Raw genomic sequence first — 21,429 nt, forward strand, 5'->3', positions numbered from 1 at the left:
TCTGCCCGGATGTACAGAGGTCATAAAGTTGTAAATTTGGCCTGGAGTGACTACAAATTCACAAAGCCAGATGTATCAAGTGGTAAGGAAATAGTTTACGCTCAATCCCAGAATGGTAGATTTCCCATCAAACATTTTTCCAGTCAGCACAAAACATTATTTGCTCACATCTACGGCAAGTCTTATAGTCATATCACAGGTTAATTATTTTCCTTTATTTTACATAATGTGAATGTTATTAATTATATTTAGTCTTTAAAGGAGAACTTAAGTAAATATATTATTTTCCTAGTTTAATTTCTTCTAAAATTATTTAAATCCTTTGAACTGTTTTTAAATACCTCAAAGGGTATTTTACTTTGTTTTAGTTTGGTTTAGAGGTACATCGATGAAACAAGCCCTTTGGCCCACCGAGTCCGCACCGACCAGCGATCCTGGCACACTAACACTATCCTACACACAATAGGTGCAATTTTACCAAGCCAATTAACCTGCAAACCTGTACAGCTTTGGAGTGTGGGAGGAAATCGGAGATCTCGGAGAAACCCACTCAGGTCACGGGGAGAACGTACAAACTCCATACAGACTAGATTCAGATTCAGATTCAGATTCAAACTTTATTGTCATTGTGCAGTGTACAGTACAGACAACAAAATGCAGTTAGCATCTCCCTAGAAGAGCGACATAGAATATGGGCAGTAAATAAATATGTTTACGTGCATACAGTCATAGTAGTGTAATTATTTTTATTCCTGGTGGAAGGAGTGTCCGGGGAGGGGTGGTGATTGGCAGTCACCGAGGTACGTTGTTGAGTAATGTAACAGCCGCAGGGAAGAAGCTGTTCCTCGACCTGCTGGTTCGGCAACGGAGAGACCTGTAGTGCCTCCCGGATGGTAGGAGGGTAAACAGTCTGTGGTTGGGGTGAGAGCAGTCCTTGGCGATGCTGAGCGCCCTCCGCAGACAACGCTTGCTCTGGACAGACTCAATGGAGGGGAGCGAGGAACCGGTGATGCGTTGGGCAATTTTCACCACCCTCTGCAGTGCTTTCCGGTCGGAGACAGAGCAGTTGCCATACCATACTGTGATACAGTTGGTAAGGATGCTCTCGATGGTGCAGCGGTAGAAGTTCACCAGAATCTGAGGAGAGATGGACCTTCTTCAGTCTCCTCATGAAGAAGAGATGCTGGTGAGCCTTCTTGACCAGAGTTGAGGTTATTGTGGGTCCAAGAGAGGTGATCGGAGTTGTTGACCCCCAGAAACCTGAAGCTGGAAACACGTTCCACCTCCGTCCCGTTAATGTGGATGGGGGTGTGCGTGCCTCCCCTAGACTTTCTGATGTTTACAATGAGCTCCTTGGTCTTCTTGGAGTTAAGGGCCAGGTTGTTGTCAGCGCACCATGCTGCTAGGAGCTGGACCTCCTCCCTATAGGCTGACTCATCGTTGTTGCTGATGAGGCCAATCACCGTTGTATCATCTGCATACTTGATGATGGTGTTAGTACCATGTACAGGTGTGCAGTCATAGGTGAAGAGGGAGTAGAGGAGGGGGCTTAGCACACAGCCCTGTGGAACGCCGGCCGGTGTTCAGGGTGAGGGTTGAAGAGGTGTGCTTGTCTAACCTAACAGACTGGGGTCGGTTGGTTAGAAAGTCCAGTATCCAGTTGCAGAGGGAGGGGTTCGATGCCCAGGTTACCGAGTTTGGTGATCAGTTTTGAGGGGATAATGGTGTTAAATGCTGAGCTGTAATCGATGAACAGCATTCTTACGTAATTCTTACAGACAGCACCCATAGTCAGGATCGGACCCGGGTTTCTGGCGCTGTAAGGCAGCAACTTTACCACTGCGCCACTGTGACACCCTAATCTACTTTTGAGTAGATTGAGTCGAGAGCTGAGTCTACTTTTGGCGGAGCAGAGATCATTCTTTATAGAAGTTAGTGACAGGATGGAATTCATTGTCACAGTGACCTCAGACTAATATAGTTTGCCAAGGGAAGTCAAAGAAGAATGCTGAAGGGCTTGTTTTCCATTAATGGGATGGAACTTATTGGACTTGGACTTATTTTGCCTCTTGCAGGAGATCATTAGTTTGTTAGTAAGGTACCCGGTGGGCTAAAGGGTCTGTTTTCGCGCTGTATCTCTAAACTAAACTAAATTAAACTATGGTTTTGTCCCAAACTCTCAATTGCGGACTTTGTACTATCTTTATAACTATAGCATTATATTGCTGTAACATCACATTCCACACTCTGGTTATTTTTCTCTTTACACTACCAGTTGCACTTGTATGTGGTTTCATTGTTCTCATGGATAGTATGATTTGGCGATAGCATGCAAACAAGGTTTTTCAAAGTATCATGGTACATTTGATCTTAATAAACCAAATACTAAAATTTGTGAGATATAGTTGCGGCTGGATTGAGGGGAAGGGGAATCTGGTGGTAAATAGAAATAAAAGGATAACTTAGGATCAAAATGAAAGAGAGTGTATTAATCATGGAATGCAAAATATGAAAATATTTTGGACCTCCCAAAGGGTTAAATGATTGTACCAGGTTAATAGAAGTCAGTTTTTAGCTATCTTTCACTTATTATTTATCTTTAACAACATCCCACACAAAACAGGAAACCATTAATGTAAAAGCATTTTTTATGAAGCATCATATTAAATCATGTCAGTGTTGTTTATTCTGCTTTCGACAAGTTATCTCCAGGAAATGATGACTGAAATTCTAGTTATGTAAGAATGACTGGAACCACATTGCCACAGAGGGCTGTGGAGGACAAGTCAGTGGATATTTTTAAGGCAGAGATAGACAAATTCTTGATTAGAATGGGTTATGGGGAGAAGGCAGGAAACTGGGATTAGGAGGCAGAGATCAGCCATGATTGAATGTTGGAGTGGACTCAATGGGTCGAATGGCTTAATTCTACTCCTATAACTTGTGAACTTGTGACTGTTAACACAAAGGTGTTGCACGTTTTATTTTTGTCATGTCATTGTAGTAAAAGTTGATAAAAAAAACATAAATCAATTTAATGTTACTTTCTTCAAATATTCCAGTTGAGTGGATTGGAAACGCAATGAACTATTGTAGAGGATATTGGAATTGAAACAGGGCAACAGAATTCAACAGATTTCTCAGAAATACGTTCCAATTGAACAGGAACTATGAAGAAGGGTCTCGAACAAAAACGTCACCATTCCTCTCTCCAGAGATGCTGCCTATCCCGTTGAGTTACTCTAGCTTTTTGAGTCTATCTTTGGTCAGTTACATGGATAGGATTGGTTTGGAAGGATATAGGCCAAACGCAGACAAATAGGAGGTACACAAAAATGCTGGAGCAACGCAACGGGTGCAGACAATTTAGACTAAAGGGCTGTACGACTCCATGACTTCATACTTACAGAGCAGGAAAGTAGCACAGGATAAGGGAGTATATTATAAATACTTCACGGGCTTTCCAAACAATTCTCCACAAAAAATGAGTAAATAAGGGTTTTTTTACCTTTATCATGGCATTTGGAGCAGTGAATCTGTGTGTATTTCAGGCTGACACAAGGACATCAGAAATAAGCCAATGGAAGTAAAACGGCTCCTCTCAGTGCGCTCTGGGTAATTTGAAAAGTGTGCCAAGTGTTTCTTGATAAGAGGATTGATGCACTTAAGCAATTGGAAAGCTGGTTATAAAATAACAAATGATATAAGGGGTTGGACAGGCTAGATGCAGGAAGATTGTTCCCGATGTTGGGGAAGTCCAGGACAAGGGGTCACAGCTTAAGGATAAGGGGGAAATCCTTTTAAACCGAGATGAGAAGAACGTTTTTCACACAGAGAGTGGTGAATCTCTGGAATTCTCTGCCGCAGAAGGTAGTTGAGGCCAGTTCATTGGCTATATTTAAGAGGGAGTTAGATGTGGCCCTTGTGGCTAAAGGGATCAGGGGGTATGGAGAGAAGGCGGAACAGGATACTGAGTTCGATGATCAGCCATGATCATATTGAATGGCGGTGCAGGCTCGAAGGGCCGAATGGCCTACTCCTGCACCTATTTTCTATGTTTCTATATCCCAGGTAGTCAAATGCACTATATCACCACTTCTAGGATTGCAGTCTAGACAGATACTTTATTATCAGTATACTCTGGAGTTTAGAAGGATGAGAGGATATCTTATTGAAACATATAAGATTGTTAAGGGTTTGGACACACTAGAGGCAGGAAACATATTCCCGATGTTGGGGGAGTCTAGAACCAGGGGCCACAATTTAAGAATAAGGGGTAAGCCATTTAGAACAGAGATGAGGAAAAACATTTTCACCAGAAAGTGGTGAGTCTGTGGAATTCTCTGCTTTAGGGGGCAGTGGAGGCCAGTTCTCTGGACACTTTCAAGAGAGAGCTAGATAGGGCTCTTAAAGATAGCGGAGTCAGGGGATATGGGGAGAAGGCAGGAACGGGGTACTGATTGGGGATGATCAGCCATGATCACATTGAATGGCGGTGCTAGCTCAAAGGGCTGAATGGCCTACTCCTGCACCTATTGTCTATTATAATGGAATAGATCCACTTTGGTGATTTCATCCAGACAATATTGCTTACAAGACAATATATTCATCGTTAAAAATATGTTGTCTGATTTATTTGCCATGTGTTCATAGTAATAGAGATAATTGTTTTTATACAATGCCTTTCTTGACCTTTGGACATCCCAAGTGATTTGGTAGCCGAGGAAGCATTTTTGAGGGTCAGGAAACACAGTAGCCAATTTGTAGAGTAAACTACCAGACACAGCAATAAAATAACCAACAAGATCGTGGATTCTATCCGTGGAGAGAGAAATATCTGTCATAGTAAATGCTCCGTCTGTTCTCTCATTCCTCCCCTTTCTCAGCAACTTGATTCCTTGTTCTGATTAAATGTTGTTACCACAAGATGGTTAACATGGTTCCTCTCTCCACAGATGCTGCCTGAGATGACGAGCAATCCTAGCATTTTCTGTTTTTTAATTCAGGTTTCCAGCAACTGCATTTTTATACATTAAAACTGATATTACCTGTTGATTGGCCAGGATTTCAAAGGAAACTTTCAAAAGTGTGATGCGATCTCCCACATTCAATCTTAAGCTTTGATTTTAATGTCTGAAATGTAGTACCTCTGACAAAGCTGCACTCCCACCCGCTGAGAATGAGCATTAAAACAGAATCCTACAGTACGTAAATTGTCCCTTCGGTGTGGGCGCTGCAAGACGGCTGCCCTGCCAGCAGCGCGTTAGTCAATTCTACTCTTTGTGTTTTTTTAATATGTCCAAATGTTTGTTTTAATGTCTCTCGGTGTGTCTTGTGTGGGGGGTGGTGAGGGGGGGAACCGCTTTCGGTCGCCACCTCCACGCAGAGTCGACTTTTTCCATGTCGCCTTCCTCGCGGCCTAACACCATGGATTGGTGCGGCCTTTCCCGGAGACGGGCCCGGAGCTTGGACTTTTCATCGCGGAGCGGGCGAGCCCTCGCTGGGGGCCGCCAGAAGGGAGTGCTCCGATCGCTGGCCCGCGGCAGCCTGAAGCCGCGGTCTGCGGAGTTTCCAGCTTGCGCGGCATCCGGAGCTTGGGATCACTCGTTGGGGACCCCGGAGGAGAAGAGCTCTGACCGCCGGCCCGTGGCCTACAACAGCTTGAAGCCGCGGACTGCGGTGCTTCTAACCACGGGAGCGGCGGGGACTTACCATTCTGAGCGGGGTTCCTCGCCGGGGATCCCTGGAGAAGAGTTCCGACGGTACTGTTTCCAACCGCAGCGTGGCAGGGACGTAGATCTTCAGCCGCCGGCCTGCGGCCTACATCATCTTGAAGCCGCGGTCTCCGGTAGGGAAGCACCGATACGGGACTTACCTTGCCTGTACATCTGGCCACCTGCAGCGGCGACTGTGGATGCTTGTGGTCCCAACAACGGAGGAAAATGGAGGAGGACTGACTGTACTTTGTGCCTTCCACCACAGTGATGAATGCTGTGGTGGATGTTTGTGTCAAATTGTTATTGTGTATTGTGTGTTATTTTTTATTGTACCACTGCTGGTAAATTCATTTCACTGCACTTTATTGTGCATGTGATGAATAAATCTGACGAATGATTCTTGACTATTGACTACTTGCCTGTGTCGACTGAGGATGCCCCATCTACTAGTCCCACCTGCCCGCATTTGATGCATATTCTCCTAGACCTTTCCTATCCATGTACCTGTCCAAACGCCTTTTAAATATTATGATGAGAGACAATCAAGTTTTAAATTGATTTACATAGCATATTCAAAAAAACACCATTCATGTTCGATATTTTCCCTTCATGAATGGAACATTGATTTGATTGGAAACCAATGAAATTTGGAGAAACTGCTCATTCCCTGCTCCTTATTTTATAACCTAGTGTTATTTTGAAAGCTGTAACACTATTAATGCAAGATAACAATCGATTGTTGGAGTTGTTCTGGTTATGGCAGTATCACAATAAATGTTCACAATTTCTCATTTTGCTGGGAACAATGAGTCAATATGCCCATAGTCCAGGGGAGAAGTTAACAGCAAATGTTAGTGTGGCAATACAGTGATGAAACAGGCCCTTCAGCCCATTGAGTCCACAATGACCATTCCAGGTCCTATACATTAAGGGCAATTTACAAATGCCAATTAACCTACAAACCTGCAAGTCTTGTGAATGTGGGAGAAAACTGGAGCACCTGGAGAAAAGCCATGCGATCACAGGGAGAACGTGCAAACACTACATGGACAGTACCCGTAATAAGGATAGAACCTGGGTCTCTGGAGCTGTAAGGTAGCAGCTCTAATGCTGCACCACTGTGCCGCTCTAAAGATTTATCTGGGCAATGTTGTCCATTTCCTGGTTGAGGTATCATTAAATTTCAAGCACGAGTGCCATTGACCATTTTTGCATTTTTGTGACATTCTCTAAAGCAACCCACAACATTTCTCAATTTTCCTTGTGTTTTTCTCTCCTTTCTAAACCCATAATCCAAGCCAGGATCTGGGACCACAGTTTCTGGCAAACATTATTTATCATGTATGAACGAATGAGGCCTGCAGAAATAATGCCATTACTATCATAAATCCAAAATACAGGTACTTTCCTTCAGATTCAACAAATAGTAATCATCTGCGAAAACCTTGGCATATCCATGTTCCCTTCCTCGCCAGACTTCAAACTAATTGTAATAGCTCTGGTCACTAGGCAAGATCAATGAACACAGAACAAGTCAGGATTACACCTTGTATTTATCTGTATGTAGCAATGTTACAACATTTTGAGATTAAAAAAATCAACTCTTTAATTTAGCCCATCAGATAAAGCATAAAAAGAAGTTTAATTTGACACCTAATTCACTTTCATATCTTCAGTATTAAAAAAGTTATGGCCATTTTCATACTCGGAAATTGGCATCTTGTTCCCAATTGCTTTTTCATTGACTTAACACAAAAGCTGTGATCGAGAACATTTAAAAGCCCATAACATTCTTAATATTTCAGAGAACTGAAAGAAATTTTCAATTATAGATTGAAGCATTCTGAAACAAATATGAAACAATCTTACTTAGATGACTTGAAATTAAAGCATATAATTAGTTAGTTACCTAATTGTAGCTAAATTACAAAATTCAATTACTAGATCTAAACATCTATCCATTTCTTAAGAATAGAATAACATTTTTAAATAGCCTAAGTGTCCAAATAACATTCACACAAGAATTCAGAATATAACATAATTTTTAAATCTCATTGTCATGGGTTTATAGGCCAAATGGAAGGAATTTAATGTTTAATACCTGTAAATTAATGGCCATTTAAATCAGCTTGCGAGTGGGATTTTCTGGAACGGGACCATTTGGACCGTTCAGGTCGCAGTGAATTTATACCCCCATATCTGCAGCAAATACTCTGCCGGTTCCTTCGGGGACTAAATCACAGTTTCGCAACTTGAAATGTGAATTAAATACATCTTAAGAAACACTTTTATACATAAAAATAAACTAGTTTATTTTACCTGGTCCTTCATAAAATCCGTCCCCGTTGTCGGCATTGACGGCTTCAGAAGCTGATTTAAAAATCATTCCAGTGATTAACTTGTCGGGTGAATTTTTTTAAAAAAACACACAGAACGGCCGTAGGAACGATTCTTTAGCAACATCTTGCACTCCAACAAATATAATCCAAGACCAGGTCGGGAAAAATCCCCGTTTTAAAAACCCCCCCCCCCCCCCCCCCCCCCCCCTCCCCCCCCCCCCCCCCCCCCCCCACCCCAGGCGCCAAAAACTCGCACACGGCCAGTGGCAGAATTGCAGCGCCGCTGAAGGTAAGTTTTGTAACATACCTACTGTATGATTGTTTTAGTTCCATACTTTTAATGTTTCTTAATCCACATTACAGGAATAAACTAAACTATATCAGTCATCACATTTTAAACCAGGATAAAAAAAACTGGTGCAGACAAATGGCCATTGTTGGAATAAGCAATGGTGCTCCCCGGTGATAATTGTTCTTTTCATCAATTTGCCATTAGCAACTTCCACTTTTACATGAAAGACTACTTCTTCAAATGCCTCAAAAACATGATGAAGCCATAATGTATTGACAATTACATGCCAATACTTTTTATTTTAGCTAAGTCACCACTTGCTCAGGGCAACGATAGATCCTTTATACTGTAACGGCCCGTCTGGACAGTGCAGTTAGGCCACAACTAAAGGGCTACTGTAGTACGAGTATACTGTATTGTTCTCTTATTGGATCAATGGTATTCTGCTTCACCCAAAACAAATTGAGATGTCTTTAGCCATCTTAGACGATAGCACAACATTTAGGGTGTCATTTCAGATTAATACAGAAATGCTGCTTTGTCAGAGGTACATTTTCAGAGGAGGCATCACACCAAATTCCCATCAACTTCCAGATGTAAAATGTCCCACAAATAATATATTGCACAAATAATAACCACTCTGCAACATAGCTGATGTCTTTGTAATTCACTTGAATGTATATCCTTTATAAAGAGTCATATAGTACTGAAGCAGGCCCCTTGGTCCAAGACATCCATGCCGACCAAGATGCCCCATCGAAGCATTTCCCATGTTTTTATTTGGCGGCAGTGTTCTTGATTACACTACCAACAAAGATAGTCTACCACAGTTCATCAAAAACATGTCTTTTACAAATACTTGCTGGCTATCTCTCACTGAAATGCATATTAATTTTATATCTGCAACATTCCCACCATTGATATAGTTATGTATCCTTTCCTGACTTCATGCTAGTCCTTGTAATTAAGCCAGTCAAGAAAGAACCTTTCACTTTTCAATCAATACGTATGATGAATTAACCGACTAAAAATGCATGAGTAGCCAAACACTGCATTTTTCTTCACAATGTTTATAGTTGCTTAACCTAACCTCTCAAAGCTCAATACTGTTGGAAAAGGTGGCACATTGATACATTTTCTATAGCCTTGTTACTGGCATTTACGTGGAAAAAATTATTGAGCGTGTGTATTGGTGGAGGTGGGTGCTAAAAACCTTCAGCAAAGGAGAAATTGAACAAAATTATCCGTGGCACGATTCATAATTTAACCAGATATTTCTAAATTTCCTCGCTTACCCTTTGATCGTAATGGAGATTTGATGCACTTAATTTCCGCCACTATTTCATAAGCTATTATAATTATTTTATTATGACTGGCAATAACAAGAGACATGATGGAGAAAATGCACTTTGCTCTATCCCAACCCTTTCACTTCTCATTGTTTGTTATTTTCTACTCAGCAGTAATCTTGAGAAAAGGCTTGAGTTTGCTATGGAAATACAGCTTATTGATCTTTACAGGTTGCGTTCCTTAGCAGATTGCTGATGTGGAAAAACACTAAGCAGAGACCAGTTCATGTGCAGAATAAAAAAAGGGTCTGATGAAGTCTCAACCCAAATCGTCACCTATTCCTTTTCTCCAGAGGTGCTGCCTAACCCGCTGAGTTATTCCAGCATTTTGCATCTATCTTCAGTGTAAACCAGCATTTGCAGTTCCTTCTTACACAAAGAAAAAAAAACTTGATTTCATGACTGAGTTATGTGAAAGGATTTTATAATATTTAGTCACTGCTGAAATAAATTCGTTCATTCATTCATCATCGTTGAAAACATAAGCGACACAGTGGTGCTGGTTTCCAACGGGAATGGTGACGGACGCACCACACATCTCTGTCCTCCAGTTCCTGTGGACTTCTGCCGCTGGAAGTAAAGGATTTTGGTGTGTGTGCTTTATCATCATTCCTTACAATGCTATGTATGACAGTGATCGCAACTTCTTCTGAAGGGTGGATGGCCGTTGGCTCGCTAAAAGCTCATCTGCCCTTTGACAGGTCTTATTTTTGGTCCTGCTGGGGGTCCACAGCCCCCTCCTCACCTGGCAAACCAGGTGGGGAGACGGTTTAGTCCCCAACTATCCGACCATGGAGCAGGTAGCACGGGATTACATGGTACCCGGGGCGGGGTGGGGAACTCCCTCTGACCTGACCTAAAATAAAGGAATTGTAGACATTTGTGCATGGTAACATTCTGTAATTAATTGAACAATCAGATAGTGTTTAAGGTGTTGGTTGAAGAATAAATATATTGGTCAGGCCACAGGGTAGTACTTTTGTTTGCCCTGTTTTGGAATTTGTAACATCTATCTGAGAGGAATTATGGTCCTTGATTTAATTTCCATTCAAGTTATTATACCTCAGTCCGTTTTGAATTCCCCTGCATCTCTGGAAAAGGGCTTGAACTCGCCACCTTCCTCCTTGGAATCAAGGGTGCTGCCAACTAATCATGGCTGTGAAGGCCGGGAAAAACACGAGCTCTGAGAATTGGCTTGCACTAAATTCTGGTCATCTGCTCTCTTCAAGCAAAGGGAGGTTGTGAACAGTATAATAGACATTTTAATTGGCTGGCAGGGTGGGAGATTACAACCTTCACGTGGTCCACTATGTTTCGACTAATGCAATCAATCCGACGTGCACAAACAAAACATCAAATAGAACAAGTTGACCAACTTTAGGCTGTGCACGCCTTACGCAAGAAGAAGTATTGGCCGGCTCGATTGAACTTTACCTATCAAAAAACCCAGATGAATATCACTACTTTTGCTGTGCAAATTAAAAAATTAGTTTTATTTACAAAAGATTTTATATTTCCATGAGAGGAATAGATGGGGTAAACGCAGTGTCTTTGGCCCAGAGTTGGGGAATCGAGAACCAGAGGATACAGGTTTAAGGTGAAGGGGGGGGGCGGGGGAAGTTTTAATAGGAACTTGAAGGCTGGCTTTGTTTTCATACAAAAGGTGGTGGATGTATGGACAGAGCTGCAGGAGGAGATAGTTGAAGTAGGTACTATTGCAATGTTTAAGAGACATTTAGACAGGTTCATGGATAGGATAGGTTCAGAGGGAAATGGGCCAAATGCAGGCTGGTGGTGCTAATGTAGATGGGCTATGTTGGTCGGCCTGGGCAAGTGGGCCGAGGGGTGTATTTCCACGCTGTATGACTCTAAATATGACTATGACACTAGTTACCTTATTTTTACATATTTGATTACAGCCGATTGAAAACAAGCACACCTTAAATATGTATAATCTGAGGCATGCATTGCATCTCACCAAAAAAGGTTGTGGTAACAGGAGATCTTTCAAGCGCAATTTTATGTAAAATTACCTTTCAGACATGTGCTGAAATAGTTAGTACCTCATATCAAATAATATGGCGTTTGAAGCAGAATAGTTTTGTAACCATAAGGCTTAAAGGCCACGTTTTTTTCACATCATCACCCTTGTTTTTTGCCCTGTATTGAAAAATGCATTGACTATCGTGAAAACAATCTTTAAAACAATGAACACTAAAAATGGAGATTTGACTATATCAGAGGATAGACTGGGAAATCTCCTGATATCAGCCATTCCACTGAACTGAAAACAGGAGGCAGAGCAAGCATTCGTCAGCGACTCACTCCCTTCTTGTACTTTGAACTCAACATTACTGGAAGATGAATCACCCACAGCATCAATGCTCACCGACTGCAGAAATGCACACAAAATAATAGTGGTTCCTTTTCTCCAAGAGAAAAAGTTCACATTCACCAAGTGCTTCTCAAACTCAGAGAACAACCATATTAAGAATGGGCCACATTAGCAAGCCCATTCCGTAATACATCTTCAAAACAAAATGAAGCCTCATAAGAATTGGGGAAGCATATTCTGATCATTCCATTTAAGTTTCATGAAGCAGAATCACAGCTAAATAGCAGAGAAGAACTGTCCGATATAACAGATCAAAAAACTCTTGATCAAGGGGATAAAAGGGCACTTGGCGAGATTGGTAGTGGATTAACAGCACAAGCAATATAGCTTCATTTTGAATCCAGACACAAAATACTGGCAAAACTCAGTGGGACAGGGAGCAACTCTGGATGGAAGGAATGGATGACGTACCGGGTCGAAACCCTACTTCAGACTGAATCTATTAAGTCAATACCTAACCCAAATGTTTCAAAAATAAGCACAGATCACAGAGCAAGGAGTGCCACAAGTTTTTAATTGGAAGATGTTTTAAAATTAAAATAAGGGGACGCAAGAAAGTGGGAGGTAACAAAAGGGAGAAATAAAAGTTTCTTCCATTAATGATTATAAAAACAGATGATTGGCAGGGGGATACAAGAAAGGCCAGGGTGTCAGGTGAGATAAGCAGAGGGGAAAGGAATGGTGATGGACAAACATAGTGTGCAAATGGTTATCAAGTTCGCATTTATTGTCACATGCACCAATTCATGTCCAGTGATATTTGAATTTTAACCAGAGAAAAATTATTTTCCTAACTATTTGGAAAAACACTACGGTACATTAAAAATGTGGCTTTTTTTGTAGCTTTTTTGACTTTTGAAATGCTTTCTGAATTTAATATCTGTGCCCACGAAAGAGATGCCATCTAAAATTAAGGAATGCCGTGACATAAATCACTAAAAGTTCCCTCTGTAGTCTTCAAAAATGAAATCATATTATAAATAAAAACCCAAGCAACATTTTGCATAGAAGAGAATTTATTACAAATATTTTTAGATCAGTAGACAGGAGGTACTTCAGATGCTGGTTTACAAAAAAAGACACAATGTTCAAGCATAACTCTGAAGGTGGGACAGCATCTATGGAGAACATGGACATGACGTTTTTGGTCAGGGCCCTTCTTCAGACTCTCTGGAGAACATGGAGGACGTTTCAGGTTGGGACCCTTCTTCAGAGTCAGTCTGATGAAGAGTGCTTACCAGAGACATTGCCTAACCATGTTTTCCAGAGTTGTCGCCCGATCAACGGAGTTACTCAAGCACTTTGTGCGTTTAAAAATCTTTAGGTCACTCCAAGTTCTTGAAACAAACCTTGCAGCGTCAACAAGCAATCATTTTGTGTTTCTAGTTTCAGGGGCACATTTTGACGGCCTGTATTTTATTTTTAACCACAATGTCTCAGCACTCATTACATGTGCACTGTCCACATCAGGAACCTACTGTAAACCACGATGGCCGCTTTCGGTTCCTCTCAATGATCCTCTTCCCTTTGTCGGCCTCTGTTGCTTTCTCCCCCTGATAAAGCACGACCGTCTCCACTGCAGGGGCATTAAGTGGCCTTCCTTCCTGCTCCTGAATCTGTGCACGTACAACGGCAGTTTCATGCACAACCTTCTGGTAGCAGTGGGCACACAGCATGTGCTTCAATTTCAAGTGGCCACATATTTGGCAAACTTCTATGTTGTTCTGAAATAAGAAATTCCAAAAACAAAACAAAATGTAAACAAAACTGAACCAATTGACTGCATCTGTTAAAAATGTAAACTTACATCATTGGCTCACATTTTACCTGAACTTCTGAAATATAATTTAGTTAACTGATACTGGGCTTGTACACTCTGGAGTTTAGAAGGATGAGAGGCAATCTCATTGAAACATATATAAGATTGTTAAAGGATTGGATCTTATAGAAACTTACAAAATTCTTAAGGGGTTGGACAGGCTAGATGCAGGAAGATTGTTCCCGATGTTGGGGAAGTCCAGGACAAGGGGTCACAGCTTAAGGATAAGGGGGAAATCCTTTAAAACATGGAGAACTTTTTTCACACAGAGAGTGGTGAATCTCTGGAACTCTCTGCCACAGAGGGTAGTTGAGGCCAGTTCATTGGCTATATTTAAGAGGGAGTTAGATGTGGCCCTTGTGGCCAAGGGGATCAGAGGGTATGGAGAGAAGGCAGGTACGGGATACTGAGTTGGATGATCAGCCATGATCATATTAAATGGCGGTGCAGGCTCGAAGGGCTGAATGGCCTACTCCTGCACCTAATTTCTATGTTTCTATGTTTCTATGATTGGACACGCTAGAGGCAGGAAACATGTTCCCGATGTTGGGGGAGTCCAGAATCAGGGGCCACAGTTTAAGAATAAGGAGTAAGCCATTTAGAACAGAGACGAGGAAACACTTTTTCTCACAGAGAATTGTGAGTCTGTGGAATTCTCTGCCTCAGAGGGCGGTGGAGGCCGGTTCTCTGGATGCTTTCAAGAGAGAGCTAGATAGGACTCCTAAAAATAGCGGAGTCAGGGGATATGGGGAGAAGACAGGAATGGGGTATTGATTGGGGATGATCAGCCATGATCACATTGAATGGTGGTGCTGGCTCGAAGGGCCGAATGGCCTACTCCTGCACCTATTGTCTAAATGAGCAACTCCAACAGGATGCTTTTCACTTGCCACCCAGCCCAACCAAAGCTACACTAATAGCATACCCTGAAGCATAGTTTGAGGTTTTCCTCCTCTCACCGAAGGGAGTTCTTTGAGACCCCCCCTCTCACTTCTCTCCCTCTGTGATTCTAGCTACTCACAAAGCAGTTGAGAGAGTCGAGTGTTTTATTGTCACATTATTCCCAATAGAATAATGAAATTCGTACTTGCAACAGCACAACAGAATATGTAAACATAGTACACTGTAAACAATATAATGAGGAAAAAAAGTTCAGTGTGTGTGCATATACACATACATACATCAAAAAAACAATAAAAGTCCAATAATGACAATGATAGTCCTTGAAGTTGAGAGCTTATTTGAGGTTGTAGTGTTTAATAGCCTAATGGTTGTAGGGAAGAAGCTGTACCTGAACCTGGACATTACAGTTTTCAGGCTCCTGAACCTTCTTCCCAATGGCAGGGGTGAAATGAGTGTGTGGCATAGGATGGTGTGGGTCTCTGATGATACTGAGGCAGCAACTCCAGTAAATCGCTTTGATGGTGCTCTCCGGCTCTACCACCATGCCTTACCTTTGGCCAACAATTTGCCTAGCAGGGAATGCCTTCGCCTGAGTTCAGCTGTTGCCGGCCATGATTTGTCTCACCTCTTTTCGCTTTGTTTTTTTTTGCCCCAGACCACGCCCCCACCCCCCGCAATCAGTCTGAAGAAGAAACCCAACCCTAAACGTCACCCATCCATTTTCTCTAGGGATGCTGCCTGACCCGCTGAGATACTCCAGCATTTTGTGTCTATCAATACTAAAGGCATTTTCGGGTTTGCCATAATTAAATTCAGTCCATCACCAGGAAGCTCTGATCACTTTGAGTGATTATTTTGCTGATGATACTTAGGCAACGCTTGAATTTAACTTTCATGCCTAATTCAGACAGAAAGTTACTCACAAGCTACCTTGTTCTGAAAAGCATGTACAGTTTCAATTCATAAGCATGACACTCCATTAAACACAGCAGTCCGTGCAGAAAGGGAGAGTTAATTTTTACACAAGCTACATATTTGTTATGCTGACAAGCGATTGGGAACAGCAGGAGCTAATAAACAACAAGAGTTGGGGCCGGTGGAGACAGTGAGCGTCCAAGAATGATGCAGGAAGAAGCGAGTGCTGACTTTAAAATGCGATATTGTATCATCAAACAGAATGACTCATACATAAGATGCGCCTTCCATTCTCTAAAACTGACCTAACCTCGAAGGTCAGTTCTGGTCTTCATGCAATGATTTCCTGGAATTCATTGCCTAAAAGGACTGTTGACCCCATTTCAATAGGAACTTTGAGAAAGGATATTTACTTGAAAAGGAAAAAATGTACAAGGCTGTGTTTAGAGAGCAGGGCAGTTGGACTGATTGAAAAGCAAAACTTCCTTCCATGCTCTATTGTTCTCTGAACACAAACACTAAAATAAATCACTCACAACAAATATAATTAGGCACGTTGGAGGGTTTCTGTGGGGCTTGGGATAGAGGAGGAAGAAAAGGGGATAAAGTTGCCAGAATCATTCTTGCCTGTTGCTGCAAATATCGCACTATTACCCAATTCTTTATTACAAGTACCTTAACTTTTTCTAGTTTTCTGACATTCCTTCTCCTGGAGCGGTTAACCTCTATGGTGCGGCGTTTCTTGGGTGCTGCCATCAGGAAGATGTTGTCTAAGAAGCTAGGGCTGTCAGACTGGTCATTCTCACAGGACTCAGGGTCACATTGGGGGAAGCATGCTGGAGCTTGTAATGCCAATGCAGGAGCTGAAAGTGGAGAAATTGGAAAAGTCAACAACTGAAGAACAATAAAAGCTATTTGTTCAACACCAGGGTCAGATAGTAGGAAGACTTGCAGAACAACCTAATAACACTGTTTGTCATTGCAGGACATCTCAAAATGGTCTGGAGCCACTGGTGCATTTGATGTAGGAAAATAAAAGTTATCTTTTGATGAAGAGTTCTGGACTGGAAAAGCTATCTGTTTCTCTTTCCACAAATGCTAACTTATTATCCTTTTCCAGAATTTTCTGTTTTTATTTCAGACTACTTTATTGTTTCTTCTCAGGAAACCTGAGAACCAGAGATTTAAATCCCTCCTATAACAAATTCCATCAATCTGGAAAGGAATGCAAGTTAAGAACAACAGTCACAAAACTCTTAAGTCACACACTCAGTAAAATGCAAGACTTGAGAGACAAGTGGTTCTCACACTTCATTGCTAACGTTTCAACATCCACGAGATTGATTCACTTAAGCAGGTCAGAAATTGGGGAGTGGTAGAAACTGTGTTGGTCTATAATACTAATGAGTGATTGGAGTAGTTGTTCATAAATATAGACTAAAAAATACATATCTAATTATTTTAGCCATTAAGATAATCCTTGCATCCCAGGAATTAGCATAGCGAATCTCTTCCAGAATGCCTGAAATGCTAAAATATCCTATCTTAAATAAGGAGATCAAAACTGCAGCTGTGGTTTCACCAACATCCTGCGCAATTCTTTATTATTACTAAAATCCAATCCCCTTGCAATAAAGACCAAATTGGGTAGCTACCAAAAAGACTCTGGTGCAAATAGTCTCTGGGTGCTCCAGTTTCCTCGAACACTCCAAACACTGAAAAGGACAAAGTACTTTGATTGGCTTCGGTAAAATTGTAAATTGTCCCTAGTGTGTGTAGGATAGTGTTAATGTGCAGGGATCGATGGTCGACACGGACTCGGTGATCGAAGGACCTGTTTCCGAGCAGTATCTCTAAAAAAAACAAATGGTGGTGTTGCAGAAAGAGGATGATAAAGGTTTGTTAATTGTGAATGGTGTCGATGGAATTAAAGTTGAAAGGGGGGGGTGTGGGGACACATGCCAGAGCCCGTGAACAATAGTTTGGTGACCGTTCATCAGTGCTGGCTGAAAGGTGCCTTGATCTTATGAATGACTTTGTTGAAAGTTAACAAGCCTAAATGGGATGTAGAATTAAAGCATTTGGAGTATTGTGTTCAGTTTTGGTCATCCTGCTAAAGAATGTCATTAAACTGGTGCAGAGTGCAGAGAAAACTTATGAGGACATTGCCAGCACTCAGGACCTGAGCTACAGGAAGACATTCGGCATGCTAGGATTTTATTCCTTGGAGCGCTGGAGGCCGAGGGGTTGATCTTATATAACCTGTCTAAGATAATGAGGGCGATTGATAGGGTGGATGTACAGTCTTTTATCAAGGGGGGGGAATCAAGATCCAGGGTATATAGGTTTCAGGTGAGGTGGAAAAGATTTAATAGATCCTTAACCAGTCTGAAGAAGGGTCTCAACCCAAAGCATCACCCATTCCTTCTCTCCAGAGATGCTACCTGTATTCGGCAGGGCAGTACTCTGCATATCGCCAACTTGGATGTGTTGTGCATGCTAACGTGCTGTTAGTGCCCCCTTAAAACTGTAGTGATTTGACTATATTGTTCTCTAGTTTATTCCATTCCCTTGAGTTTCTAACAAAGAATGAGCTTATAAATATCTGGCCTGGCGAATGGGGTTTCTATTTGAATATAATTTCTCTTTCTTGTTCTCCTTTCTGTTGAGTATGTTACGTATCTATCTGCAGTTATGCCCACCATCCCCTTTTGAATCTTGTGCAACATGGCTAGTCTTTTTGTGTCTATCTAAGATTTAATAGGAACCTGAGGGGCAACGTCTTTTAATCAGAGGGTGGTGGGTAGATGGAATGAAATGCCATAGGAGGTAGCTGAGGCAGGTACAATAACAACATTTAAAAGACATATGGACCTGTACACTACATACTGGAGTAGCCCTTTAGTTGTGCCCTACCATTGCACTGTCCAGGGAGGCTGTTACAGTAAGAAGGATCTATCTTTGCCCTTGAGGAATGGTCAGGAAAAAAGGTATTGGCATAAGATTGCCGATATGATATTGGCTTTATCATGTTTTTGAGGCCTTCGAAGGAGCAGATTTTCATGTTAAAGTGGAAGCTGCTGAAGGCAGGTAGATGAAAAAGAAAATGTGTTGCTTATTTCAACACTGGCCATTTACCTGTACCAGTTTTTATCCTGGTTAAAAATGTGATGTCTGATAAGAAACAGTTTGAAGATAGACACAAAATGCTGTAGTAACTCAGCGGTTCAGGCAGCGAGATAACGACTCAAAACATCACCTATTCCTTTTCTTTAGAGGTGCTGCCTGACCCGCTTATATACTTCGCATTTTGTGTCTATCTTCGGTGTAAACCAGCACTTGCAGTCTCTTCCTAAACATATCGTTTATTTTAGTGTCACATGTCCCGAGGTACAGTGAAAAGCTTTTGTTGCGTGCTAACCAGTCAACGGAAAGACAATACATGATATGAGTACAGGGTGTAATCCGGACTTGTTCTGTGTTAACTGATCGCGGCTGCAGTGGTTTCAGAGCTACTACAATTAATCTGATGTACAATGATGGAGGGAACAGGTGATCACCACGTTGAATCTGAAGGCAAGCCTTTTTAGATTTATGATAGTCATGGCATTATTTCTGAGGGCCTCGTGTCCTTCATTCATTCACACGTGATAAATAATGTTTACCAGAATCTGCGGATCCAGACCCTGGCTTGGATTATTGGCTCAAAGGTTAAAAAAAAGCATGCAAGAAATATTGAGAAAAGATGTGGGTTTCTTTAAAGAATGTTAGGGAACTGCAAAAATGTTCAATGGCACTCCTGTTTGGAATTTGATGATACCTCAGCACAGAGAAGCTATTGTCGCGTCCCCCCCCAGGGCCATGGACTTGGTGACTCATTGTTCCCAGTGTAATGAGAAATTCTGAACATTAATGATGACACCATCATAAGCAGAACACCTCAGCAATTAATTTGTTATCCTCCCCTCTTTCAAAATAACATTACCTCATAAAGTGGTGAGCTGGGAATGAGCAGTTTACCTCAGCTTCGTTGGTTTCCAAGTAAATGGAGCTCCAACCATAAAGTGAAAATATTAAACATAAAGGCTTTTTTTAAAATATGCTATGTCAATCAATTTAAAATGTGATTATCTCTCGTCATCATATTTAACTGACATTTTAATAATAATAATCTTATTTATATAGCACATTTTTAGTCAACTTGCATTGACCCCAAAGTGCTTCACATAATTACATTACATTTACACACAGGCAAAGGTGGGTGAAGTGTCTTGCCCCAAGGACTCAACGACAGTATGCACTCCAAGCGGGATTCGAACCGGCTACCTTCCGGTCGCCAGCCGAACACTTAGCCCATTGCGCCATCTGTCGTCCCACTTTTGAAAAGTATATGTATAGGAATTTTGAAAAGTATATGTATAGGAATAGTTTAAAAGGGATATGGACCAGATGCAGGCAGGTGAGACTATTGTAGATGGGGCATGGTTGACACAGCAAGTTGGGCTGAAGGGCCTATTTCTGTGCTGTTTGACAGTGACTCTATCTACACTCTAATGGGGGGGGGGGGGGGGGGGGGGGAGTCTGTTCTTCCTTCTCCCATTTATGTTGTCTGCTGCCAGTTTCCTGAGTCAGTCAGTCCATTCTTCTGTTAACCATTGACTCCAAGTTAAATTTTATATTTGGGCCAAAGGGCCTTTCATCAGAGTATCACTCCATAACGGGATATGGATAAGTGATTACTGTAGGTTCAAGGTGAGAGGAAAAAGATTTGATGAGTATGGGTATTCACCACAGCGGATTAACAGTAGGGAGGAAAGACCTGCAAAATAGTTTATTTAGCACAGTTCATAACCGTAGGCATTCATCACCTATTATTGATTGATTGAAAGATGCAGCATGGAAACAGGCCAATCGGGCCATTCTCACTAGCTCTACGTTGTCCCAATTTCACATCCACGCCCTGCCCAGGGGCAAGTTACAGAGGCCAATTTACTTACAAATCCACAAGTCTTTGGGATGTGGGATGAAATTAGAGCACCCAGAATAAACCAGAGCTGTCACACGGGGAACATGCAAACTCTGCACAGACAGCACGAGGTCTGCATCATACCCAGGTCTCTGGTGTATGAGACAGCAGCTTTATCAGCTATGCCACTGCTGCCTTGCTTAACTGATCTCTTCACAGTTGTTGCCAGATATGCTGAGAATTCCCAGAATTTTCTGTTTTTATTTCCAATACCTGCCGTTTCTGATGTTTGTTTTTTGAGTATATTTTTGTTATATTTTAGTTTAGAGATACATCATAAAACAGGCCCTTCAGCCAATCAAGTCCATGCCAACCAACCTGTTCACACTAGTTCTATGTTAGGTAGACAAAAGTGCTGGAGAAACTCAGCGGGTGCAGTAGCATCTATGGAGCGAAGGAAATAGGCAACGTTTCGGGTTTCGGCCCGAAACGTTGCCTATTTCCTTTGCTCCACAGATGCTGCTGCACCCGCTGAGTTTCTCCAGCACTTTTGTCTACCTTCGATTTTCCAGCATCTGCAGTTCCTTCTTAAACACTAGTTCTATGTTACCCCACTTTTGCATCCACTACCTAAACACTTAGGGCAATTTGCAAGATGAACAATTGTATGAAAACTTCATTTGGCTATCCTGTACGTTAAAGAAATGGGGAACCAGAAAGCATCTTGTTGAAAG

The 21,429-nt window shown here is 41.8% G+C and overlaps 1 protein-coding gene across 1 annotated transcript in view; it reads right to left on the reverse strand.

The window, feature by feature from the left end:
• Window positions 1-13,090: 13,090 nt before the first annotated feature.
• mrpl32 (mitochondrial ribosomal protein L32) overlaps window positions 13,091-21,429 on the reverse strand; it is a 31,307-nt gene continuing 22,968 nt past the window's right edge. Inside the window, exons 2-3 of the mRNA XM_055650761.1 lie at window positions 16,405-16,592; window positions 13,091-13,816 (exon numbers count right to left, since the gene is read on the reverse strand). Of these exons, the coding sequence (XP_055506736.1) occupies window positions 13,559-13,816; window positions 16,405-16,592 (446 nt within the window). The 3' untranslated portion in view covers window positions 13,091-13,558. The remainder of the gene's footprint in view (window positions 13,817-16,404; window positions 16,593-21,429) is intronic.

This window comes from Leucoraja erinacea, chromosome 2 (assembly GCF_028641065.1).
Source record: "Leucoraja erinacea ecotype New England chromosome 2, Leri_hhj_1, whole genome shotgun sequence".
Classification (NCBI taxonomy): domain Eukaryota; kingdom Metazoa; phylum Chordata; class Chondrichthyes; order Rajiformes; family Rajidae; genus Leucoraja; species Leucoraja erinaceus.